The following is a 26,068-nucleotide window of genomic DNA, read 5'->3' on the forward strand; positions in this document are numbered from 1 at the left end:
TATCATATGATTGGTCTAAAACTTGCATTAACTATAATAAATAAAGCTGGTCAATGGTGAGCGGCAACTAGTGATGAGGAAAGAAACTGCATAACAAAGCTTAAAACCTGGTTACTCAAAATGAACTAAATTAACGTAAAAACAAAAAATAAAAACTAAAAAAAATATTGCAACTTACTTTCAATAATGACAACAAACGTGAATTTTAATTTAATTACACTGTTGAAGACTGAAGAAACCCACCATCTAATGTAACAACACCTAACCTGTTTTTTAATTAGGTTATTATATTAACTTATACAAAAACAAGTTTTTGACCTGCAGAAGCTGGAAACCCATATGAATGGATAGATACTGATATTAGTAAATAAACTCCAAAATACAGTGTACTGTGTACAGTTTGATTGGTTGAGTAGTTGTCATTGAATACTGTACGATGCAAAATATACTGTGGAAAATGCAGTGCCGATGGGTCTTTGACATCCAATCTACATCGTAGAAGAGCAGCATGTTGTGATGTGACAAAACTAGATTGCTTTCATTATAATCAATCAAGCTGTCTAGATTGCACATGGTGCAGTAAAGACACCATTATTCATAATGATGTAGCAGGACAATGTAGCTGGTTTGTTTTCTCATGCTGCTCACTTTTACAGTAGGCACAGTGTGAAAGATCCATTCCCAGGGAAAGTCAAGTTCATTTGTCTTTACATGAACAGAAACATTTTATTGCAATATTGGCATCATGTAACACACTTACTGCAACATACACAACTCACTATCTGATAGACTCTCAAAACATTAAAGGAACACTCCACTATTTTTGAAAATAGGCTCATTTTCCACTCCCCTAGAGTTAAACAGTTGAGTTTTACCATTTTCAAATCCATTCAGCCGATCTCCGGGTCTGGCGGTAGCACTTTTAGCTGTAGCGTAGCATAGATCATTGAATCTGATTAGACCATTAGCGTTTCACTCAAAAATTACCACAAAGAGTTTCTATATTTTTCCTGTGATATTACGCAGCGCCTGAAAATAGTCCCCAGTTAGGCCTATTTTCAGGCGCTGTGTAATATCATTGCACCTGCTGCACCCATGGTACGGCAGCAAAGTTCCTTGATTATTACGTCGGAATGAGAGTATAGTTCCTAGCCATATCGGCCTAGAAAATCGCAACTTTTCATTTTCCGTCGGTCTTAGTACATGATGTAACTACAGAAGAGTCCAGTTTTAAATTGGAAAAATATAGAAACTATCTGTGGTCATTTTTGAGCGAGATGCTAACGGTCTAATCAGATTCAATGATCTATGCTAAGCTACAGCTAAAAGTGCTACCGCCAGACCCGGAGATCGGCTGAATGGATTCGAAAACGGTAAAACTCAACTGTTTAACTCTAGGGGAGTTGGAAAATAAGCCTATTTTCAAAAATAGTGGAGTGTTCTTAACAATTCAGGCAGAAACGATGAGGAGGACAAATATATTACCTCATAGAGGGAGCGTTGGATGTTGTAGCAGGGGTCAGAGGCCACATACTTCAGAGCTCGGCACAGAGTACGCAAGCTGTAATGAGGCTTGTGACCCGTACCGTCCACTAGCCGAGTGTTAGCCTCCTTACGAACAGCCAAATAAAAACTGGGGGAAAAAGCAGGGAAGATTTTTTTTTAAAGAAACTATATAGAGGAACATCACAATTATCTTTTAGTACAGCACCTAACCAAAGGGATGAACATGAGGGATGAACTCTCTAAGTTGCGTATCTACATTGCTTAGTATAAAACAAGCCATGTCACACCTAACATTTGAAACATCATTAATATTATCAAGAAATGCTGATTTGTTTTATAATGGATGTGCTATTGGCTACCAGTGATCTTCTATGGATCAAAATGCAAAAAACTGTGTTTTAGTAAGGCAAGTCAGTTTGCTGTTATATGAATGGCAATGGAGACCTACTGAAGAACTGTGCACAAACCTGATGATTCCATGGATGATGCCTCTGGTCAGGTTAAGGCCTTTGAGGTAGTCTGAGACCAGGGTTCGTAAATCACTCTCACTCTCCAGCTCCTCTACGTACAACTCTGTAAATCTAATACATAAACACAAATACATTAACTTCATATAAATATATACAGTGAATGTACATACAGAAGAATGTATACATTTCAGTGCATTACATATGACATCTTCAAACAAATATGCTAGATATTTATTAGGAGTCCAAGCCCATCTCACCTGTTCCTAATGCCTAGTGGCAGGTTCCTCTTGCCTACATCAGTGGCTGGATTCATGCAGGCAAACAGGCGGAAGTCTGGATGACGAACTAGAGGCTCTACACAGAATGACATCGTGAAAACAGAATAAATTACCTTAGAAAATGAAACACTTATTAAACTACTAAACAACTGCAACACATTTGGTAATAAACAGTAATTTAGCATCAAGCGCACTTGCACATTTCTAATGTATTGCCATTCAAAAATGTTACAACAATTAATAAACACAAATAATAAATGCAGTTCTTCTGAACTGTCTGTCTATTAATCAAAGAATCATGAAAAAAATCATAGCATGGTATCATTGCTTCCACACATAAAATTTAGTCTTGGTGAGCATAAGAGATTTCTTTCAAAAACATAAAAAAATTAAATAAAATCATACCAACCCCAAACAGTAGTGTACAACTAGACTATTTCCCACTCAGTGACTTACAACTAGCTGAATTTTCTCTCTCTAATGGATTTTACCCAAAGTGTTTCAGGAATAGCCTTACTACAGTCAGCCTTAAGAAGCAGCCTGAGGAAAAGTAAAGTACTACTAGGGCACATAATTACCCACTATACCTCTGTAAAAAAGCCACTTTGTGTTGGACTCACCAGTATCGCCTCTATCCAGCAGCACCAGTGACCCGGCACTGCCCTCCAGCAATCCACTCAGACACTCCAGCGTCTCTGCAGCAGCCAGATTAATCTCATCTAGCAGGATCCATTCACCTTTCTTCACAGCCTGGGCTAAAGTCCCCTGTGCAGACATACAGTCAATCACAACACACAGGAGATTACAAGAAACAGAAGAGAAAGGAGGGGAGAAGAGGGAGGGACAATTACCTCCACAAATGCAAAGACCAAAGCAGATTCACAGGCTCGAATCTGTTCCTGTGTCTGACTGAGTTTGAGAGCCAAAGCCTCCCACTGATCCTGCAGCAAGGCAGCTATGAGGGAAAAAAGAGAAAAAGATCACTGAAAAACATGTAATACAATCTCAAAAGGTTTTATTAACCTCATTAATGAAAGTTGTACACAAAGAAATTTGAAACTTAAAAAATTACTTCAAGAAAGAGTGATGTAATTGATCTGAAACTTCAGTATTACCATTGGGTTTATCATGCAGTTCCTTGATTAGTGCTGATTTGCATACATGGTCCATGAGCTTCAGAAGGTCCTGCCAGCGTTTGCCTCTGAAGCAGGTTTGGACGTGCCCCAGGAAGGTCAGGTTCTGTTTCCGTGAGTATGTCTGGGCAAAGAGGTCCTCAAATGCTTCCCGCAGGGGCAACAGGATGATCTTATGGTCCACTGGTTTATACCTTCAATCATCAAAGATCAAGGTCAGCAATAAACCAAGTTTGCAGAGAGTTTCCACCACATTTTTTTACTGTCCATAATTCTTGTCACTTGTCTACTCACCCTCCTAGTAGGTCAGCTGTGTCACTCTGTTGGTTCATGTTGACCACTCTGAGTTTGTGTCCTGTAAGAGTGTAGTAGAACAAAGCAGGAAGTGAACAACGATGTAGTGTTAAACATACTCGCTCAGTGAAGTTCAGTTGTGTTACCTGTCATTTCCGCCAGGTACTGCACAGTAGAGGTCTTTCCTGTGCCCGTCTCCCCGACCAACAGGACAGGTTCTCCTTTAGTGACACACACTGAGAGTTGCTCCAAAAGTACGGAGGATGGCCGTGTGGCAGCAAATGTTTGTCTGCCTCTGTGGGGCAAACACACATCAAATATGTAGGCTACAATATCATTTATACATTATTATAGTATTTATTAATATTTAGAAAAACTGAATAGAATTTTTATATTTCCAGTTTAGTTTTGTTAAGTGCTTTTGTCATTTTTATACATTTTTGTTTATATATATATATATATTGTGACGAGAGGGGTGGGGCCGAGAGCCGTGGGAACGGAGCGAGGCCGGTGGAGGAAATGCTAATGCGCGACACCTGCACCACTAACCGGTCTCAAGTCCCACGGAGGAGCTCCAGAAGAATAAAAGGAGGAGTGACGACAGTGTTGGACGAGAGAGGACCAGGCCTGGATTTTATTTTGTGTGCAGCAGTCGTCCGTGTGGGGCTGCTGCTTTACTTTCATTTTGTGTTTGTTTATTTTATTAAAGTTTTCTTTGATCGTTCGCCGGTTCCCGCCTCCTTCTTCCCGACCTACGAACGTTGTTACATTGGTGCCGAAACCCAGGAGGAAGGAGGGAAACTGAAACCTTTTTTTTTTTTTTCTTTTTTTCTCAATGAACGATACCAACACTGGCTATGACTGAGCGCATTTTAAAATAAATTGTAAAACCAATTCTACAACACTGAGATCTCTCTGGAAAGATAACTGTACACTCCCTCCTGCCAGCTAAGGTCACTGAACAAACAATGCCTTATTTGTTCTTTCACAACGAGGCACAAAATCACTCTCCAAGACCTTCACCCTCTCTGCTCCTCTATTGCAGAAGCAGCTGACCATCTTCACCCAAACTATTTCTTCTTCACTTCTTTTTCCTCTTTGCATTACACCTCTTGCTTCCTAATCTAGTTGTCTAATAAACCTGGCAGTGTATATTACGAATATGGTTACCTCTTTGACGAAACGCTTTTTCTCCTATTTTTTCACTTTGGATAAAAGCATCTACTAAATGCACAAATGTAAGAGTAAGCGTCTTCCAATGCTCACTTATCCTTAAATCAATGTGTTCATACGCATCACGACCAATAAAGGAATCCTGCTACATTTTCCTCTGGTATGCTCAAGGCTGTTTTATTCCCGGTCTTAAACAGCACAGTTAACAATCAGTCCCATACTGACTCAATTTCTCAGCAGGGTGCCTTCCACACAGGGGTCAATGTTGGCACAGCCAGGCTGGTAGTTACTCCATTTGTAACAGAGTAGATTGAAAGAGGAAGAGCAAGACAATGAATGGGGATGGGTAAGGTTATACTCTGATTATGCACTCACATGCTCAGCCACACTGCGTCGCTCTGCTTGCAGAGTAACATTGCACGACCCACCGTCACCTCCAGCTCCGTCACACTGATTGCAGGCAGGTACATCTGGCAAAAGTGCTGAGCCTGAAATGTCATATTGACAATATTAGAGGGGAATTGTCTCTATATATGATGGAGAAATATAACAGGGTGCTTTTTGGCCATTACTGTAATATTGTACACTTTCTGACCAATGAATTTTCCAAGTTTTACTCTACAAAAGCTCTCACAACAAGCAATATTCAAGCAGAAATTTGATGTTTCCAAGATTTTACTAATTTCCATTAGTATTCCAGGCCTGGAAATCACAAATCTAAATTTAAAAATTCACAGGGAATTGTAAAACTCTCCGTTATCTCCAGGTTTTCCATGTCCTTTAAATAGCTTGTGTCAGTAAAGAGATAACACATTGGTGCAGGGTCCCACCTTCTCTCTGGATATGTTGAGTTTGCTACCAATGATCTCTGCCATCTTGAGTCTGCTCTCGGATTTGGAGAGCATGGCAGTGAAGCAGTCCAAAGCCTGAAGGTAAAAAAATAATAATAATAATTTAAAAAAAAAACTTTTATCTTATAACAGCAAAGCTATTTTTAGTATTAGTGTTCTTGTTTTAAAATATTTTATTAATAGTGAATCCTATAATGTGATCCAAGTGAAAGATCCAAGATTAATTCAGGTGACTACAGCCATTTACCTCCAGAAACACATTCTGTGCTGTGAAAGCGCATGAGCTGTCAAAATTTAAGCAGATTCTCTCACACCATTTCAGCAAGTCTCTGTTAAAAAAAGAAGACAAATTTTACTAACAAAGATGCAAAAAAAGTAACTCAAGAATTCAAATTTAATCAGATAATCTATAACATTATGAAAGATTAAAAAATTATATAAACAAATGTATTCATATTTACACTACCGTTCAAAAGTCTTGGGTAAGATTTTTTTAAAGAACTGAATACTTTTATTCAATAAGGATGCATTAAATTGATCAAAGGTGACGTAAAGACTTCTACATTGTTACAAAAGATTTCTATTTCAAATAAATGCTGTTCTTTTGCATTTTTATTCATCAAAAATCTTGAAAAAATGTTTTACCATGCTGTGCCCAAAAATATTAAGCAGCACAACTGTTTTTAACATTGATAACAATAACAAATATTTGTTAAGCAGCATTTTAGAATGATTTCTCTAAGATCATGTGACACTGAAGACTGAAGTAATGGCTGCTAAAAATTCAGCTTTGTCATCACAGGACTAAATTCCATTTAAAAAATATATTACTGTAATAATATTCCACAATATTACTTTTTACTGTTTTCTTCAAATAAATGCAGCCATAGTGAGCCTTTTTTTTTTTTACTTCCGCTTGAAAGCACAGTCGATAAAAACATTGTAAGGAGGGCATGACCGTAGGCAGACTGGCCGCTCAAATTGCTTTTCACCCAGGTTCTCTACAAAGTAAGGGATTGAGCGAGGAAGTGGAAGTGTATTGGTTAGTAACAGCAGGGTCTCCACACCACTGTACTTCTCCTGACAGGACAGTCCTCTCATCTGACACACTTTCAGAGCATCAAAACAGAGGCATATTCATGGCTACCCAAAGCATCAAGTGTATATATATATATATATATATATATATAAAAAAAAAAAGTATTATAAAAAATATTGTTAAATTTGACAAATCACACAATGCTTTGAATATGTACAGAAAAAAAAGTAATAAATAAATAAAAACCCTCTGCAAGACAGGTATGACACTCTACATCAGTGTGTGGTATCTACTATACAAAGCTAGTTACATAAATGTTTTGCCCCGGCCCGAATCGCTCACTGCGTCACTGGCTGGGGTTCCACAGTGGGTACAGAGAGATCGATGTGTCATTGACTGCAGCAGCGTCCAGTGGAAAGTTGATGAACAGCCTGAGGCCCAAATACACAATGGATGGACTGATACATCACAACTCTGCTCTAATGCAACACTGGTGTAAGGGTTTTATTGTAGCGTCACTGCTTTAGTTGAACTGTTTGTTACATGGTGAGGTCCTAAATGACACTCATCATTTATTGATAAGTCTATTGTGTCATTTCTCGATGCAGAGATATTCGTAAATGCCCACAGGCATTTAAAAGAAACTGCACAAATACAAATCTGACCTGATGATTTAGAGAAGGTTCAAATAAGCATGAAATGGTCTGGCACCCTGACGTACATAACTTTGTATCAGCATATTATATCATTACGTTATTAATTATTGCATATTTTTTTATTTTTCATACTTTTTATAATTAGGCAACAATGATTTTGAATATTTTCTCATGTAATGAAAAGTGTTACCTCAGTGAGAGGCCTCTGCCTTCCAGTGATGTGATGTGTTCATCGGATATGTTTTGGGCTGCACTAGGTCCCTGTGGACTGGAGCTGGTTTGATGTCTGTCTCCTGTTAGCTGGCAGTATATGTCCAAAAGACGCTCTACCACAACTGCCAGGTTAGGGTACCTCTTCATTAGGACCTGAACAAGGAAACAATATGAGAGATGAAAAATGTTATCAGGACCCACACAAAATCTATTTCGGCATTAGGGGACAGCTTGCCTGTTTAAGTTCCTCTCGGCTCATGTTGCCGATCTGCAGTTTACTCCAGTATTTGTCCAGAAGTGCAGCATGTGAACCCTGCGGTCGATGCCAGGCTCCTCCACTGTAAAATGTCCTAAAAATAATGATTTTAATCATTATTAAACTGATGTAAAAAGTGTAGTTTAGAATATTTCTTATCAGCATATTGAAGACTGGAGTAATGGCTGCTGAAAAGTCTGCTTTGGCATCACAGGAATAAATTATTCCAAACTTTTGGCTGGCAGTGTGTGTGTGTGTGTATGTGTATGTGTATAAAAGGTCTTACCTTCGTGTTGCAAAAAACTGGAATGATGGGGCCATCTGAATACAATCCTCACGTCCTGGAATAGTCAATTTCTTGTTCTCCATGAGAGGAAGCAGGACCGATATCTATAGAAAAAGAACAACAAGAGCATGATTAAATATTGCTTTATCTTCTAAACCATACCATTTACCAGCAGACCAAACCATGTATCAAAAGAATAAATAGTTTTATTTATATATATTTACATAGTGTATTTACAAAGTCACAATTTGACCATTTATATAAAGTTAATACAATCAAAATACAATGACAATTTTACTGATAACAATAATTCTGTTTTTTTGTCACTTACAGAGTGTAATTCTATACTATAATTCTGTGTAACTGTGCACTGCTACAAGCTCATGCAGTGTGTAAATGCAACACATGCTATATTTCTTAAACTTCATCAAAAGTATTGTAAATGCAAACACAGCTCTAATGAATGCAAATCTGCAACAACTCATTATAACAGAAACATTTCTATAAAAGATTGTATGTTTTCCATGTTTTTGTGCATTTGCCACCCACCACGTCCAAAGGAGCGTGATCAATGTCCTCCAGCAGAATCCAGTAACCTTTTGAGACTGCTTGGGTCAGGGATCCTGGCTGCCACACAAACTTTCCAGGAATATCTGTGCAGCGGTACATACCCAGCAACATCTACAGAAAACAATGGCATGAAAGTGCTTAAAGGGATAGTTCACCCAAAAATGAAAATTACTGTGATTTACTCACCCTCAAGGCAATATTAATAAAAGTGTATACAGTGGGTACGGAAAGTATTCAGACCCCCTTAAATTTTTCACTCTTTGTTATATTGCAGCCATTTGCTAAAATCATTTAAGTTAATTTTTTTTCCTCATTAATGTACACACAGCACCCCATATTGACAGAAAAACACAGAATTGTTGACATTTTTCTTTCAGACAAATCCAATCAGTTATATAAAAAATGTCCTGGCTCTTCCAAACTTTATAATGGCAGTGAATGGGTGTTATTTTTCAATAGTCCAAAAGTAGTCCAATAAAGTGCATAAATCCATCATAAAAAAGTGTCCCACACGGCTCTGGGGGGTGAATAAAGGCCTCCTGAAGCAAATCAATGCATTTTTTAAAGAAAAATATCCATACGTCCTACGTCATCTGCAGGAACGGCCTTCTATTGTGAACGCGCGTACAACAGTTAGCGGAAGCTAGAGATTACTTTTTATAAAGTTCTAAAAATTTATATTTTTCTTTCAAAAACACATTGTTTCTCGCTTCAGGATGCCTTTATTAACCCCCAGGGCTGTGTGGGGCACTTTTTATGATGGATGGACGCAGTTTATTGGACTTCTATTGGACTACTGAATAATAACACCCATTCACTGCCATTATAAAGCTTGGAAGAGACAGGACATTTTTAAATAAAACTCCGGTTGTATTCGTCTGAAAGAAGAAAGTGGACCACAAAACCAGTCATAAGGATCAATTTTTCGAAATTGAGATTTATACATCATCCGAAAGCTGAATAAATAAGCTTTCCATTGATGTATGGTTGTTAGGATAGGACAATATTTGGCAGAGATTCAACTATTTGAAAATCTGGAATCTGAGGGTGCAAAAAAAATACAAATATTGAGAAAATCACCTTTAAATTTGTCCAAATGAAGTTCTTAGCAATGCATATTACTAATCAAAAATTATGTTTTGATATATTTACAATAGGAAATTTACAAAATATCTTCATGGAACATGATCTTTACTTAATATCCTAATGATTTTTGGCATAAAAGAAAAATCAATAATTTTGACCCATACAATGTATTTTTGGCTATTGCTACAAATATACCCCAGCAACTTAAGACTGGTTTTGGATGGCTTGAGGGTGAGTAAATCATGGGGTAATTTTCATTTTTGGGTGAACTATCCCTTCAACAGCAGATAAACTGAAAGTATGGTAAAGCTATGAGCAGCAAAATGAAAACAAATGGAAAGAATACTAGAATATTTTAAAAGTCAAGCAAATCTCACCTTACTGTCGGTCTGATCTCCAAGCTGAACTTTAAGGATATCAGGGGCTTTAACATGCCCAGTGACAGCAGCAAGATATTCAACAAGAGCAGTTTTTCCACATCCAATTGGCCCTTCCAAAAGAATAGGCTTCTGGGATGCCACAGCCATGGCAAGTCGCCGAAGATTTTGACAGGTTGAATCCACTAGCACCAAACTGCTTAAATTTGTCTGAGAATTACAGAAGAATTAGTGACATTACAATACATGCTCATTCTCCCAAATTACACTAATAGAGGTATTGGGAAAAAATACAACTGATTTTATATTTATACTAGTTATATTAAATCTGGCTTTTTTTAATAAGCTTAATATTCTGTTTTTGTATTTTTGTCTTGCCTGTTCATCCTGTCGAGGGGTCTGTCTAGGTAGAATCACCCCACACACCACAGTAACGCTCCGCGTCAGGTCTTCTGTCACCACTTGACCACGGGTGACCTTATTTACCCTCTCTTTCCGCCATATTGCTGAGCCCTGATTGGCCAAAACCAGAGCTTTTTCTACTTCCAGCTGCTGTGTCTCCTCAAGTGACCTACAAACAATAGTATTACTTGTTTGTGAGTTAATACTATTGACTAAATTCTGAACAATTAATACAAGGTGATAAAAATCACCATAAAATAAAAGATAATGAAACTTACTTCATTTTCAGATGCAGAATCTCTTCACTCGAAAGCACCTTCCTCAAAAATATTGTTTTCTGGTTATCTGTCATGTGGGATACCAGGGCAAGGCACTGGGCAGTGTAGCTTAAAAAACACAGCAAAAAGAAATAGAAAGTGCAAAGATATAGTTTGAGGATATTATGAAAAGTTCTGGTGAATTTCTGAGCTGTGTCTGATCTACAAATTAGCAATACCTTCTGACCATGACGTCACTGGTGAGAAGCTGTGAAACACAGGCACTCCAGTCCCACAGGACACGGAACTTCTCACAATCGCTTTGGAGAAAACGGAGGGTGGCCCCCATCAGGTCCCGTAATTTCATCCTTCTGGGCCCATACTGGATGGAGGCAGCCTCTTCGCTGGTGAAGAAGAGCCTCTGAAATACTGGGGGAGAGCTGCTAAAATACCTCGCTGCAAACCTGTGAGAAAACAATTCAAATCTGATCATGACATATTGGACATTTGTTCTGAAGTGGTAATAACATAACCTGTGTCAGGGTTCCAACACTTTTTGACTAACAAATTTCCATGACCTTTAAAAATGATTTATGTTTTTAAAATCATTCAAATTCAGACCAAATTGCCAACGACTGAATTGATTTGACAGATTTATTGACTCAAAAGATTTGCTCACAAACAGATAAATACACACGAGGATCTTCCATAACTTTTCCAACTGTATATCCATTTTCCATGTTTTAAAATGAACTGATATTTCCAGGTTTTCCAAGACTATGGGAAACCTCTTGCGAATATATTTTACATGAAATCCTAAATTGGTTACTTACGCTTGAGCATCTGGACTGATGTTGAGAAGTTTGCTTAGAGCCACACACAAGCGCTCATGGAGGTCATGATTCAGCCTGACGTCTACTTTGATCCTCTCAGCATTCCTCTCCAACAGGTCCAGGACCAGTGGCCGTAAGTGACGAGCAATGAGGAGAGTGTATTCCTTCACCAACAGGAGCTGCACAAGACATTCCAGTATACACTGCCTGTCCTGCTGACTCCATATCTACAAGCAAAAAAATGTATGCCAGTCAAAACAATAAATAAATAATACAATATAATGATAATAATAATAATAATAATAATATCCTGCTGAATATATACTTTATTTCATTATCGTTAATTCATTGAGTCGTATTTGGATATTAGATCTCAATTGTTCTTATTGAAATAATGTCTATTACAAATTTTATTATTAATGATGATGATCACAGGACAAGTTGTAGGTGTATTAAAATCCTGGAATATTTCCGCTATATTTTTTGTCTTACAGGAATATTTTATACCATTAGCAGTCATCACAAACCTATGTGATACAAAATCTCATTTTGTTGTGTTTTATGTTGGACTCCTATTAGAAAATGTGGATTTTAAAAAATGGATACTTTTGGATTGGTTCCGAAGTATGATAGATATTCCAGTACGTTTTTTATAAACTGGTTCACATTCACACCAGTTTCAGTGAATAATGGTCATGACTGCAAAAGTAAACCGTGTCTCTTTTATATTGTACATTGTATATCAGTCAAAATATTAAACACTGATTGCATTTTTCAACAACCCAAACTACTGAAACTATGTTGCAACAGGACCAAAATAAAACATCAAACACACAAAACAGGACTGGATTCCCAAATAGACTAATATGCAGAACACTTAAATGACAGTTATTATTGAAACGAATGAATTGAAGCCATAACCTCTGTATAAAGCACCAATGAGCAGCATGTGAACTACAGAAACGTGGGACAGTGTGGTGTGACACACACGCTGTACTCCGCATGTGCTAAACAGATGAAAGCCTCTTATAACGGTCTTACAAAGTGCTCAGATCATGCTGACTTACCTGTTTTGTGAGATACTTGCTGAGTTCGTTGTGACTTTTATCGATATGTCTTGAGATTGCACCTAGAGATGTCAGGCTCAACTCCAGGTTTTCCATTCTATCATTTGTCGTGAATATAGGGATTTCCGACGATGCCTCTGCGGCTGCTCAAGGCTTTAATATTCCAAGTATTCTACGTGATGGGAACCATAAGATTTATCACTCGCTTGGCTGTCTAGGTTGTGTCACAACACAGCGAGCACGTTCCCGTCGGTATTAAAATCCCTGTCCACATGTGAGTAATTGAAGAGCACTTCCGGGTCATTCGACTGCGTTGCGGCGCTGAGAGCTCACGCTCCCTGTGCTACAAAACATGCTGTCGATTTGTTTTTGTTAAATGTTTAGCAAGAAACGCTTAAACATGTAACGAATATGTTTTTGTTCATTGACTGCACTATTCAGTGTGTGTCACAGCTGCTCCTCAAAACGTGTATAGACTTTAGCATATTTGGTCAATTCACAGAGCTGTACATTACATTAATCACATTTATGAGGCCCAGATACGTTTTTGTCAATGAGTTAAGTGTAGGTAATCTTTGGCAATGACACAAGCTCTGGAGGATGTTTTCTTAACAGTACTTGGATTTAAGCTTTAAAATGGTTGCAATCTGTAGAAATACTTGGCCAGCAATAAACTATGATGATCAAATTATTTTCTGCTACATCATTTTAGAATAATATGCACTGCTAGAATCAAATTAATCAATTCGACTGAAACGTAAAAAAGGTTTTAAAAATCGTCTCATATTGTCATTTATAAATCCCCAGAAGAAACGACATACACATACATATAAAATACAATAAACACAGCATACCAGTACTGAAAAATTGAGCAATCGAAAACGGTGTTATAGCATATCCATACAAGTACCAAAACTAGATTATGTGTATTTAAAAGTCTAGAAATATGCGAGCAATTGCATAGGAATGTGAAATGTAGCTAAGAAAATAAATCTTAACATTATAAATATTTCATTATTTTTTACTGTTTTTAATAGGCAATCTTAAACGTAATTTAATGACATTCTTTTAGAAGAGAAGAGACCGCGGGAAAATGATGTCACTTCCTGTTTGGCGAACGTGTGTGGTGAAGGGTTGGCGCGGAGCTGGTGGAAGTATGCTAGGAGAACATTTTAAAACGCTGTCTACAAGAACATTGGGAATTGCTCATTAACTGTACATGTCATTATAAGTTACCCGCGTATTAGCATGGGTGTCAGATCCTGAAGTCCGCTCTGTGGTGTTTGGCTCATCTTACAGTTATATATCCGCCTGTTGTCGTTAGCTCACAGGTATTGTTCATATACTGTCCTTTGATTTCACTTTGTGAACATACTATAGGAATAATGTATTTTGGTCGCTTTAATTCGTCGGAGTTTGTGCAAATCCACGATAGCACAAGCGTCGTTTGTGTAAGAATTATAGTGGAATTGTTGGGTGGTTTAATTCTTCTCCAGCTTAATATTAAGTTGATTCTTTTGTTCTTTTAGTATCAGGTTTAAGTGACTATTTGAGTACGGTGTTTCTTCACTACATGGCAGGAAGTGGTGAAGTTGAACTGACACATGCCCACTGCTGCTGGTATTTCACTGTTTTCAGGAACTTACTGTGCTATTTATTATCTTTCGGTAGCTGACTCAAATGGATTTAATGGATGAACTTTATGGAGATCTTGATGACAAGCCTTTTGGTAAGACAGCCTTTCTCTCCCGTGCAACAGACGTTTCTTTATTTTCACATTGTTAACATGCAGTGTTCAGGTAGGATCAGTAGAGTGTTACTGTATTGCACCTAACGTTATTATCTAGTATTTACTTAAGCCTTTATCACTATTTTATACTGTAAGTTGATTTTAAAAGTAATCCACAAGAAATGCTTTTAAAAAGAACACATTATTATTCTAGCAGATATTCAGCTTTCTTCAATAATTCCTCAACAGTTTCATGAGATCAAAGGCAAGTCATGCAGAATCAACCAAATGTAGATAAATGCATGAGATGCATGAGCATCACAACAGCTGCACTTGAAATTGAGGTCGCCAATGATCACATTAATGCCTGGTTACATTTAGCACACCGGAGTGTGCCATCTGATATTCGCTTATCGTGTGTAATTTGATCTGTATGTGATTTAATCAAGATAATGCTGTTTTATTTACCTCTTTTGTTCTATTCCCCAATCTTTTGTCTTAACTGGTTCAAGGCTTTCAAAGCTCTGAAAACATAATCTATATGTATTGGGCAAGTGTATATGCTGGAGTTGTTGTTGCATTATGACATATCAGTGTTTGTGTTTGTTACAGGTGCTCTGCATCACATTGAGGACTCGGTATACTCTGGCCTGGAAAACAGCCCTAAGATTGATGGGCACAGAGGTGGGTTTCATTAATGAGTCTTGAATTGATTACAGCACATAGTTTTTATTGAAAGTAATTTGTTGATGTATGTGTATCAGAGAAATAGCAGGATAAAACTTTAATATATAGTAATTATTGTAGTGTCCTTTTTTTTTTAAATTAGGTAAAGTCAACCCACTCCTTTCCCCACACACAATGGAATCAATGGATATATATGAGGACATTATCAGGGAAGAACAAGAAGAAAAGGAAGCAACCTATAATGAGGTATGTGACTTGAGCTTTGAATATGGTTGCATGGCATGCTATTGTTTTGGTTTTGCATTTAAAAGTGAAGAAATGGACAGAAAAGTTATGTTGTATTTATCTTTTATTACAGTTAAAGCAAAAATTTGATGAAGCACAAAAGCAAGTTAAGGAACTGTTCTCACAGTTACAGCTACTGCAGACAAAGGTGTGTTTCCTTTTAATGGTTGTTCTGTAATTTGATCTGTATGTGATTTAATCAAGATAATGCTGTTTTATTTACCTCTTTTGTTCTATTCCCCAATCTTTTGTCTTAACTGGTTCAAGGCTTTCAAAGCTCTGAAAACATAATCTATATGTATTGGGCAAGTGTATATGCTGGAGTTGTTGTTGCATTATGACATATCAGTGTTTGTTACAGGTGCTCTGCATCACATTGAGGATTCGGTATACTCTGGCCTGGAAAACAGCCCTAAGATTGATGGGCACAGAGGTGGGTTTCATTAATGAGTCTTGAATTGGTTACAGCACATAGTTTTTATTGAAAGTAATTTGTTGATGTATGTGTATCAGAGAAATAGCAGGATAAAACTTTAATATATAGTAATTATTGTAGTGTCCTTTTTTTTAATTAGGTAAAGTCAACCCACTCCTTTCCCCACACACAATGGAATCAATGGATATATATGAGGACATTATCAGGGAAGAACAAGAAGAAAAGGAAGCAACCTATAATGAGGTATGTGACTTGAGCTTTGAATATGGTTGCATGGCATGCTATTGTTTTGGTTTTGCATTTAAAAGTGAAGAAATGGACAGAAAAGTTATGTTGTATTTATCTTTTATTACAGTTAAAGCAAAAATTTGATGAAGCACAAAAGCAAGTTAAGGAACTGTTCTCACAGTTACAGCTACTGCAGACAAAGGTGTGTTTCCTTTTAATGGTTGTTCTGTTATACATTGATGCTGAATAAATACCACCACAAATTAGTTATAATCTTGGAATAAACAGTTTTTTGCACTTTTTATATTTAAAGAATTCCAGTTTGAACAGTGAAAACATACTCCTGAAGAAGAACATTTGTTCTCTCATCAAGACGGCTAGAATGGAGATTGTGCGTAAGGATGAGGAAATTAGCAGACTCAGTAATAGGTAAAAACTCCAGCTCTGGTTCTAAGATCAGCAAACAGATGTTTGGTGCAAAACCTGGCTTGTGTCAGGATTGGATTGTTTCATATAAAACTCACTTCCCTGTTTTTGTGTGTTGTCATCACAGGTCTGGTCGAGGAAGTTATGGTCAAAATGTTCGTCGATCTCAAATGGAAAGTGGTCCGGCAAACACAAGGCCCAGTTTGAACAATTCTACAAGTTCTGTTTTGAAATCACAAGGTTCTAGACAAGATAATATTTTGAATGAAGTAAATCAGCACAAAGGTAGAAACTCTGTGTCGGATCACTGTACATATCCACCAACAACGTCAACTACAGCACCACAACCATTTGAAGTGCTCCAGAGATGCCCTAGAACTGATCTTGATAGTCCTCTGCAGTGCCAGAATAAATTGGCTGCTAAATCTGACAGTAAAACTATTCACTGTTCTCAGACCCTCACTGTTCAACCAGAGCAGGTGTACGCACCTGTTCATCCTAACAGAACATCAGGGATTGTAAAAAATCCCACCACATCGACAGTGGCAGATGTCTCAAATGCTCTCAAAACGAATGACTCTGCACTGAGAGTTTCCGATACAACTACTGATTGTAGTTTGAAGGACAATAAGAACAGTCCATCAAAACAAGCAGACAAGCTAGAAAAAACACAAAAATGTACAAGCCGGGACAAGGAGTGTAACTCGAAGGATAAGAATGTGTCACAAAAGTCTCAGAGAAGAGTGAACAGCAAGTCAGGAAGAACTGAAAAGGAGCTCATAAAAGATAGTTCTGTGTCCAATGAAAACAGGAATCAGCAGCCTGAGGTTCCAGTCATTCTTAAAAGTTCAGAACAGTCGAAAAGCCCTTCCTCGCAGTCACACAAAGCCTCACCATCTGTCTCTTCCCAGTCATCCAAAAGTTCAGTTAAGACAGCGGCAGATGTAGAGAAACGGACTCAAGGGCACATGCATAATCAAAATGCAGACAGAACTAGCAGAGAAACAAAACCCTCTGGCTTGAGCTGCACAACTTGTACTGTGGTGGATGAAGCAAGCCATTCCCAAAACCACAAAGGGAAGAAAAGAGATGCAAGTGGCCATGAAAGGAAAAAGGAGAAAAGTTCCAGTGCAGAAAGGAGGAGCAGCAGAACTGAAAGAAGCAGAGACCATGAGCAAAAGAGGCCGAAGGAAAGTGACAGGAGTAAAATAAATGAGGGTAGCAGCAGCAGTAGTAGTAAAGAAAGAAGCAACAGATCAGACAGTAGAAAGGAGTATGAGCGAAGGAGTGTGTGGGAAATGGATAATAAAGCTGAAGATAAAAGATCTAAGAAACAAGTTGATGCTTGTGAGCAAGCTTTTTCTTCTCCCAAATGTGATCTTCAACGCAAGGATGTTTATAAGGAGAAATCATCAAAAAGCAAAGGGTCTCACAGCTATGATAAAGCTAGAAAGATGGAGGATTTAAAATGCCCTGTCAAAAATGGAAATTCTGATAAGAATTGTTTTGGAGACAAGGGTATAGACAAGGACAGAGAAAGAAAAAAAGGTGGACATTTGGAGCATAGGGTACATAAGCATAGAGCATCAAAAATTGCTCTTACCAAAGATAATAGAAAGAACTCTCCTAAAAAGCACAATGTTGTCGGAAAAGGTCAAGATAGTAAGAATGAGCAAGACAGACACCTTGAAACTGAGTCACCATCAATGGTAGCTGTCAGCAGCAATCCCTGCAAAACAACTGAGGATAATAGTCCGAACAGAAAACTGAGTTTCATGGAAACACTGAATCTTACCCTATCGCCTCTAAAAAAACAAAAGCAGTCCTCTGATCCCAGAGAAGCCAGTGGAGCAACATCTGAAAATGCCCAACCTGAAAACAGCAGATTATCTGATCCTGGGGAGGAGTTCTTTGTCATAGATGAATTAAAGGACAGCCAGGACAATGTTGAGCAAGAGGATGAGGACCCTGTGCCCACAGCTCCAGGTAAAAAAGAAGACCTTACCAGTTCTTGCAAACAGTCTGGACAAGTTGTTGATCTTTTCACAGCTGTAGTCTCCGAGAAGCCCTCAGGTGAACAAACCGATATAGATGTACAAGAAGAGAATGCCACCAAAAGTCAAGAGGCTGTGGACAAAGTGCCAGCCATTGTTAAAAGCGCAGAGGAGAAAAAGACCAAGATTTCAGAATCCAATGTGTTAGACAAAGATTCATTATCAAAATTAACCCTTACAAGAGAATCTCCAAATCGTGCCTGTCATAACGGCACTGAAGACTCCCCGGGAATTATGGATAATTCTGTTGTCTCTAATACTTTGCCTACTAAAACTTCAGAAGCGGCAGTTTCAGATAATATTCCAGATTCAATAGTTGAAGGTTATCAGCAACAAGATCCTTTTACCAATGTATCTGTGGAAATCCAAAGCAGTCCTCAGATCAAGTCTCAGGATTTACCACCAGGATCAAATGGGATATGTCAAGATGATGTGTCATCCTCAGACAAGGCACAAAGTATTCCTAAGATTAATTCTTCTACGATTTCTGATAGTTCTGTCAACATGGAAGTTTCCTCTAGCACAATTACTGCAGATTTTTATGAGCCAAGCAAAGTTATTTGTGATTTTGAACGAGTGGATACTTCAGAACAGGACAGTAAGGGAGCAGAGGAAGCAATTGAAAATTCAAAAATGATTGAAACACCGCACTCGTATGAAAATCTGAAATTGTCTGAAAAATCCCATCAAAGTCCATTATGGGGTGAAAACAATACAGCTCCAAATGATAGCACCACTGTTGGAGAGAAGACCATGTCATCTTCACAATCTGGTTTCTCAGAGCCAGATTCCACAGAGAAAGAGGAACAGAACACAAAGTCATCAAACCCGGTTTTGTTTTGCCCTGATGAAGACTCCATGATGCTTACTCTTAGGAACATCAAAGTTATTCCAGAGCCCATCAGCCCTCTTACAAGCCCAGTCCGTCAGGTGAAGAAAGTACAGCCTCAGCGTGCTGAGAAGCAACCACATGTCAAAAGTCTTAACAAAGGTACATGTTTCTTTTTCGTCAAAAATATTCAATTCAAGTTTATTTGTATAGCGCTTTTCACGATACAAATCGTTGCAAATTAAGTTTCTACAATATTTAGTGATAGCTTATCAGTGGTGACTGTCAGTTAATGTACATATGACAGAAATGTACGGAAAATCAATTAAAGACTTAATCAATTAAAGACGTAATCAAACAGACAATGAACACTATTAACAGCAATTATTATATGATGCAATCAAACTTATAGCAAAATTTGGTAGTTCTGTATGTTGTTTCAGGGTTGGCATCATCTGAGGTCCTCTGAGGGGTTGGCATCATCTCTTCTCAGGTGTTCTAGATCAAGACTGAAGCTTGTGTAAATCCTAGTATCCCATGACAAAAACGGAGAAACAAATAGAGACATAATTAGCATAGCTGCTGTTCCAACCAAGCAAAATTGATTTGTTTAACCCAAGCTAAAGATTAATAATGTGCATTTGATCAGATATAACTGCAGTACAAGTTTATGAGATGCATTATTTGAATGCTTGGCCAAAGATATGTGTCTTTAATCTAGATTTAAACAGAGACAGTGTGTCTGAATCCCGAACGTTATCAGGAAGGCTATTCCAGAGTTTGGGAGCCAAATGCGAAAAAGCTCTACCTCCTTTAGTGGACTTTGCTATCCTAGGTACTACCAAAAGTCCAGAATTTTGCGACCTTAGGGAGCGTGATGGATTGTAGCGTGGTAGAAGACTAGTTAGGTACGCAGGAGCTAACCCATTAAGGTCCTTATAGGCAAGTAATAATATTTTGTAACTGATACGGACCATAATAGGTAGCCAGTGCAGGGACTGTAAAATTGGGGTAATATGATCATATTTTCTTGACCTGGTAAGGACTCTAGCCGCTGCATTTTGGACTACCTGTAGCTTGTTTATTGAAGATGCAGGACAACCACCCAGCAGTGCATTACAATAGTCCAGTCTAGGGGTCATGAATGCATGAACTAGCTTTTCTGCATCAGAAACAGATAAGATGAAAGATGAGATGATGTTTCTAAGATGAAAGAATTATGTTTTTGTAACATGGGAAATATGATTTTCAAAAGACAAGTTGCTATCTAATAGAACACCCAGATTTTTGTATTTTGACTGTAGAGGAAGTAACAGTACATCCGTCTAGTTGCAAATTGTAATCCAAGAGATTCTGTGTACTGTCTTTTGGTCCAATAAGTAGCATCTCTTATCCTAATTTAATAAGAGAAAATTATTGGTCATCCAATCATTTACATTTTTAACACACTCTTTGTGGCTTTAATATGGCTTTGTTTTGGAAATATGGCTTGGTTTAATATTGATTAATATTGTAAGCTTCCCATAATGTCCTGAATAGCATTATTTTTCTTATAAACATTTGATTGAAATGCATGTTTGCATGAATTGTCCCAACAGGTTTATATGTGTACAACTTGCTCATTTTAATTTGTGTTTTTTTCCCCCAAGATCTCTCAACTGTAACAACTGCCTGTGATAAGGATGAAGTGAATATGGACATGAACAAGGAGAATAAATCACCTGACTCATCTGTCACAGCTCCGCCCTACAAAGGGACAAAAGATGCCCTCTCAGCTAGTGGAACTGAGGAAGATGAGCTAGAGGATGGTGAGATAGTGAGTGAGAGTGAAGAAGAGGGACCTCTGTATATACAGACTACTCCAAAAGAAAAGGACAAATCAACCTCAGGGACTGATTCAAGTCCAAAGCTATCTGCAGTTGGGAAAAGAGTGTCCCAAAATAAATCTTGCATCCCTGCTAAATATACAGAGCGAAGCAAGAGTTCAAAGTCATCTGCTTCTAACGACAGTCCCACCTCAAGTAAAAGACGCTTTAAAACTGTCAGCCCATCATTGAAAGCAGCAGTCTATACCATAGACGGATTTATGGACATGTTAGGATCTATTCGAGTTGAGTTGAGGAAAAAGTACATGAAGCTTCAGAAAAATGTCACTAAAACTGCCTTCTGCTGTATTGTGGATATGTCTCAGGCTTCTTTTATAGAATTTATCAATGCTGTTGACTTGGATAAATTGTGCTACCAAGGTAATGACATCAAAGTTAGACTTAATAAAATTATTTCATCTATCATGAGCAAGATTACCAAGAATGGCATCGTCAATCGTATCTTTGAGCAAAGAGCTGGAGACCTCAAGCAGAAGTTGTGGACATTTGTGGATGGGCAGTTTGAATTCCTGTTCAAGGAACTGAACACAGCACTCAAAAGTGGATCTGAGCCATCAAAGAATGCATCATATGAAAATAAAATTGCAACTCTTAAAAGAAAAGAGATTGAAAGTGAAGTGGTGGAAAAAGAACCTTTTAACACATCGGGGCATCTTCACAGGGCCAAGATGTCAAAAGTTGACACAGGAAGTTTTGTCAGAGAGGCCCCTCCAAATAATCTCCCTTGCAGGGGCCTTGGGAGCAGGGGTAAAAACATAAAAGCTGTCATGAATGAAGATGATCAGCCGGCAAATGTGGCAACATCACATCAGCTTCCTACTTCGTCCTCTGAAAGGTCTGTCTACGAAGGCACCTCTGGATCTGAGACTAGAATCTCTTCCTATGTCCGACGTCTCTCCCATAATGGATCGATTCAGGATAAGTCAGACTTTGAAATTCTCACTGAGCAGCAAACAACAAGCTTAACCTTCAACTTGGTCTCCGACTCTCAAATGGGAGAGATATTCAAGTGTCTTTTGCAAGGGTCTGATTTGCTTGAATCCAGTGTTCCCATAGGCGACAATACAAGTTGGCCACTCAGCACACCTCGAAAGGAAGGACTTCCAGGGGAGAGTTTGATTGGGATTATGACCCCCAATAAGACAACCCCATCTAAATTCATCACATCCTGGCCTTCCATTTCCCCCTACAAGTTTGCTTCGAATAACAAAATGCTGGTAAACCCAGCCATTCTCGATGAGAGCTGCTTGTTAGAAGTTCCCTCTAATTCTGAACCATGCCAGCTTTTACTTCAGTCAACTGTAATACCTCAGAAATCATACTCTATCTTGGCAGAAGATCTAGCCGTGTCCCTTACCATTCCCTCACCACTAAAGTCAGATAGTCACTTGAGTTTCTTGCACCCTGGAACTGGACAGCCACTGTCTGCCCCAAACAGTGTCCTGAGTGCCCATTATAGTGAAGACGCTCTTCTTGATGGAGAAGATGCCACTGAGCAGGACATACACCTTTCTCTGGACACTGACAACTCTAGTTGTGGGTCGAGTCCCAGCAGGACATGGGAGGCCTCTGATTCACCTGGTTTCCAATTCCAGCCCAATTTACCAATGCAGGCTGTGGTAATGGAGAGGTCAAATGATCATTTCATCGTGCGAATAAGACGAACATCATCTGGCCCATTTGAAAGTAATCGAAATGAAGGGAAAGCAGCACCAGAATTAGCCGAATGTCAAGAGCCATTTCTCAAGCCTAATCTCACTCTGACCCATGAAGACCTGGGTTCCACACCTGGAGAGACATCGAACAAAATCCTAGCTATAGTAAATGAGTCCTGTCACATTTCAGATAAAGCAATAGAAGCTCAACAGTCAAGCCAAAAATCCTCATCTGAAGGTGTTCGTGATGACAACTTATCCCGCAACAATGCAGAGCGTGTTTCCAGAGAAGCATGTGTTACCGCGCATGAGGAAAGTAGTGCAACAACGAGTGAAACATCAGAGGTGGTGTCAGGAAAAGTAAAGAGCGCCATTCAGAGCTCAAGTGCACCAGAGTCTGAATCCGAAAGGGTGTCAAGGAAACGCAAGGAGCACAGATCAGCACCAAAGGCAAAGCGCCAAAAAGTCAAGAAATCTCAAGATAAACATTCCAAGTCTAGGCATAAGAAAAGGTCAAAATCCTCCAAAGAAAAACACTCCAAAATTGCAGTACCCCAGGGGTCCCCTAGCAGCCTGTCTGCTAAGAATGTAATCAGGAAGAAAGGGGAGGTAGTGGTGACGTGGACCAGGTGAGTTGACAAAATTAATACCAAAACAGGAGTGGAAATTCAATGTGCATAACTGAGTACAAAAATACACATTAAATCAAGGCAACCAATTAAAAAGCTAATGTATTTTAAAGGGATGAAGATCGGGACATACTCATTGAGCTTAAAATGAAGGGCACTTCACCCAAGACATTTGCTGCTCTGTCAAAAAGGTTAAAGAAGTCAACAGAGCAGGTATGCTTCATTATTGTGTTCTTTTAAATATGAAGTAAGCAAACAGCTTTGTTGTAAACTAATTATTGCTGTTATTTGACAGATCGAGGAGCGATTCTCTCAACTGATGAAGCTGTTCAAGAAGAAAGAGAAAATGGAGAATTGAACAACATGACAGAACTGGCAGTGGATGCTAATGCACATATCAAAATCTATCGAAAAAAGCACTTAGAGTTGTAACTTACCAAAAGATAGAACTGCAGTAAATGGTATAACCTGTTTTAGAGGCTTATTTTTCTTCTTTAGTTAAAATTCAGTGTTATCAAATTACCAAAATGTATAATTGCTAAAGAGCAGACACCAATTAGGCTACAATTTTATTACATAGAGAAACATTTGCAATGTGGTATGCTCTGAATTTTACAATCCCTGTCAAGGACATAAACATACATAACGAAGTAGATAAATGACGGTTCATAGTATTTTCAGTGCATAAAATTTACTTATTTTGGCAAGTCGGTGATTGCAAAATGTACTGCAGTTGGTTTTGTTGATGCTGACAAGATTTTTATGCAATGAAATGAACAAACAAATTAAGTATTTGAAGGACATCACTAACTTGTATTACAAGTTGACTTGCAGCATTTGCAATGCCTTTGAAACCTACCTCTGAAGACTACAAATGCTTTTAAATCTTTGACCTAAATGCTTATCTGCTAATAGGCCTCATGTTTAGATCACTTAATTTTTTCCCCTTTTGTTTTGTGAATGAGGTTGGTGTTGGAATAACATGGCTGTAAATGGAGAGATGGAAAGGATACTTATTTGTTTGTTTGCTGCACAATTGTCAGAATTTGAGTTTAAAATATTTTTCCATTAGTCATTCTCATAGATGCAATTTGATATTTTCATATTAAGAGTAACACGTTTTTGTTGTTTTATAGGTAATGAGTAAGGGGATTGTTCCCTTACTGTATATATTTGTAAAGTGGAATTGAACAAAGATTTTTTTAAACAAATTTTATTTTTCTCAAAGAGAGAAACTTAGATGTGGGAAAAATACATTGTATGTTGTTTGGAAATACATTTTGTAAATATTTGTAACTTCTGACAGACCTCTCAATCTTCTGAAATAAAGCTTATTTATTTAAATAGCATATTCATTTTGAGATGGATATTTCAGTTTCTAAACTGCATTCTCAAATGCATAAACTTTCTCAATGATTTGTAGCGCTTATTTTGGATTAGTCAGTTCAAAATATTTTTTTTTTATATCACAGGATTTAATAGAGGCTAGTTTGTGGAACCAAACAGTATTGGGAAGCATTTAAAAAATATTGATTTTTAATATAAGAAAAAAAAGGGCAAACAAATGATGTTTGACTTTACTTTTTTTTTCAATTAATATTAACCAACTGGTGTTTGATGATTTTAGTGGATGTTTGAAGTCACGTCCCCTAAATAACCTACACTCTTAAAAATAAAGGTGCTTCAAAAGGTTCTTCGAGCGATGCCATAGAAGAACCATTTTTGGTTCCACAACGAACCATTCAGTCAAAGGTTCTTTAAAGAACCATCTCTTTCTTACCTTTTTATAATCTGAAGAACCTTCTTTCGCCACAAAGAACCTTTTGTGAAACAGAAAGGTTCTTCAGATGTTGAAGGTTCTCTATGGAACCATTTAGACAAAAAGGTTCTTCTATGGCATCATGAAGCACCTATATTTTTAAGAGTGTATCACCATAATGTTTAGGCTTACTATTGTAGTTTGTAGCAAATAAATGCAGTTACTGAACAATTCACAGCTCATTGACAATTCTATGGTCCTGGCACAAGTGGGATATTTAGGTCACAGTCTGGCAGTTGTTAACCTTACTTCACCTCTGAAATCCAGATTTAACTTCTGTCCACACTCATGTAACCTGTGAGACATGAGTGTGCCAGTACAAAAATATATTTATAAAAGTTTTAAATAAATATAGAAAAGTTCATTTAGTTTTTGGCATTTCTAAAATGATATGTGATCATTTCTTGACTCAAATTACATAGAGCTAAAATTCTTGTATATAAACACTTTATAATATTTCCTATATGTAAAAAAGAAAATGTAAACATATACTGTAAGTAAATGAGCTTAAGTGGCAGGCTTTAATTAAATCTCAACATTGTGCCTAGTGAAGTGTAATTTGTTACGTGAAGCTGACCAGTGTTCAACTGTTAAACTCCACAGTTAATTACATATCTATCTGTACTAAGCTATTAACAGCTGGCTCACATTCCTGAAG

The 26,068-nt window shown here is 37.8% G+C and overlaps 2 protein-coding genes across 4 annotated transcripts in view; one reads left to right on the forward strand and one right to left on the reverse strand.

Annotated features, from left to right (window-relative positions):
* Positions 1-13,018, reverse strand: part of LOC107597457 (midasin-like) — a 59,005-nt gene extending 45,987 nt beyond the window's left edge. The window contains exons 1-21 of the mRNA XM_016288523.1: positions 12,748-13,018; positions 11,681-11,907; positions 11,087-11,311; positions 10,869-10,976; positions 10,567-10,759; positions 10,189-10,398; positions 8,705-8,836; positions 8,156-8,259; positions 7,849-7,963; positions 7,591-7,766; positions 5,953-6,034; positions 5,685-5,780; positions 5,230-5,342; positions 3,828-3,976; positions 3,682-3,742; positions 3,370-3,581; positions 3,106-3,209; positions 2,875-3,019; positions 2,234-2,330; positions 1,974-2,087; positions 1,486-1,633 (exon numbers count right to left, since the gene is read on the reverse strand). Of these exons, the coding sequence (XP_016144009.1) occupies positions 1,486-1,633; positions 1,974-2,087; positions 2,234-2,330; positions 2,875-3,019; positions 3,106-3,209; positions 3,370-3,581; positions 3,682-3,742; positions 3,828-3,976; positions 5,230-5,342; positions 5,685-5,780; positions 5,953-6,034; positions 7,591-7,766; positions 7,849-7,963; positions 8,156-8,259; positions 8,705-8,836; positions 10,189-10,398; positions 10,567-10,759; positions 10,869-10,976; positions 11,087-11,311; positions 11,681-11,907; positions 12,748-12,843 (2,907 nt within the window). The 5' untranslated portion in view covers positions 12,844-13,018. The remainder of the gene's footprint in view (positions 1-1,485; positions 1,634-1,973; positions 2,088-2,233; positions 2,331-2,874; positions 3,020-3,105; positions 3,210-3,369; positions 3,582-3,681; positions 3,743-3,827; positions 3,977-5,229; positions 5,343-5,684; positions 5,781-5,952; positions 6,035-7,590; positions 7,767-7,848; positions 7,964-8,155; positions 8,260-8,704; positions 8,837-10,188; positions 10,399-10,566; positions 10,760-10,868; positions 10,977-11,086; positions 11,312-11,680; positions 11,908-12,747) is intronic.
* An 849-nt stretch (positions 13,019-13,867) lies between these two features.
* LOC107597458 (CASP8-associated protein 2-like) lies at positions 13,868-24,062 on the forward strand. Of its 3 annotated transcripts, none has more exons than XM_016288527.1 (10): positions 13,868-14,078; positions 14,419-14,476; positions 15,089-15,160; positions 15,312-15,409; positions 15,522-15,596; positions 16,426-16,541; positions 16,666-19,583; positions 21,071-23,591; positions 23,705-23,804; positions 23,887-24,062. In XM_016288527.1, exons 2-10 carry the CDS (start codon positions 14,428-14,430, stop codon positions 23,947-23,949), a joined length of 6,012 nt encoding a protein of 2,003 aa, XP_016144013.1. In that variant the 5' UTR covers positions 13,868-14,078; positions 14,419-14,427; the 3' UTR covers positions 23,950-24,062. The 3 variants fall into 3 exon arrangements, with proteins under 3 accessions (XP_016144013.1, XP_016144011.1, XP_016144012.1); XM_016288525.1 differs by lacking the exons at positions 15,089-15,160; positions 15,312-15,409; positions 15,522-15,596 and adding exons at positions 15,810-15,881; positions 16,024-16,127; positions 16,240-16,314; XM_016288526.1 differs by lacking the exons at positions 13,868-14,078; positions 14,419-14,476; positions 15,089-15,160; positions 15,312-15,409; positions 15,522-15,596 and adding exons at positions 15,850-15,881; positions 16,030-16,127; positions 16,240-16,314.
* Positions 24,063-26,068: the final 2,006 nt, after the last annotated feature.

This window comes from Sinocyclocheilus grahami, unplaced genomic scaffold (assembly GCF_001515645.1).
Source record: "Sinocyclocheilus grahami isolate Dianchi unplaced genomic scaffold, SAMN03320097.WGS_v1.1 scaffold232.1, whole genome shotgun sequence".
NCBI classification, from domain to species: domain Eukaryota; kingdom Metazoa; phylum Chordata; class Actinopteri; order Cypriniformes; family Cyprinidae; genus Sinocyclocheilus; species Sinocyclocheilus grahami.

Coding starts and splice junctions, on each gene's coding strand:
- LOC107597458 (XM_016288525.1), top strand. CDS start 14,428: ATGGATTTAATGGATGAACTTTATGGAGATCTTGATGACAAGCCTTTT. Junction 16,128..16,239: donor AGGAAGCAACCTATAATGAG/GTATGTGACTTG, acceptor CTTTTATTACAG/TTAAAGCAAAAATTTGATGA. Junction 16,315..16,425: donor TACAGCTACTGCAGACAAAG/GTGTGTTTCCTT, acceptor TTATATTTAAAG/AATTCCAGTTTGAACAGTGA.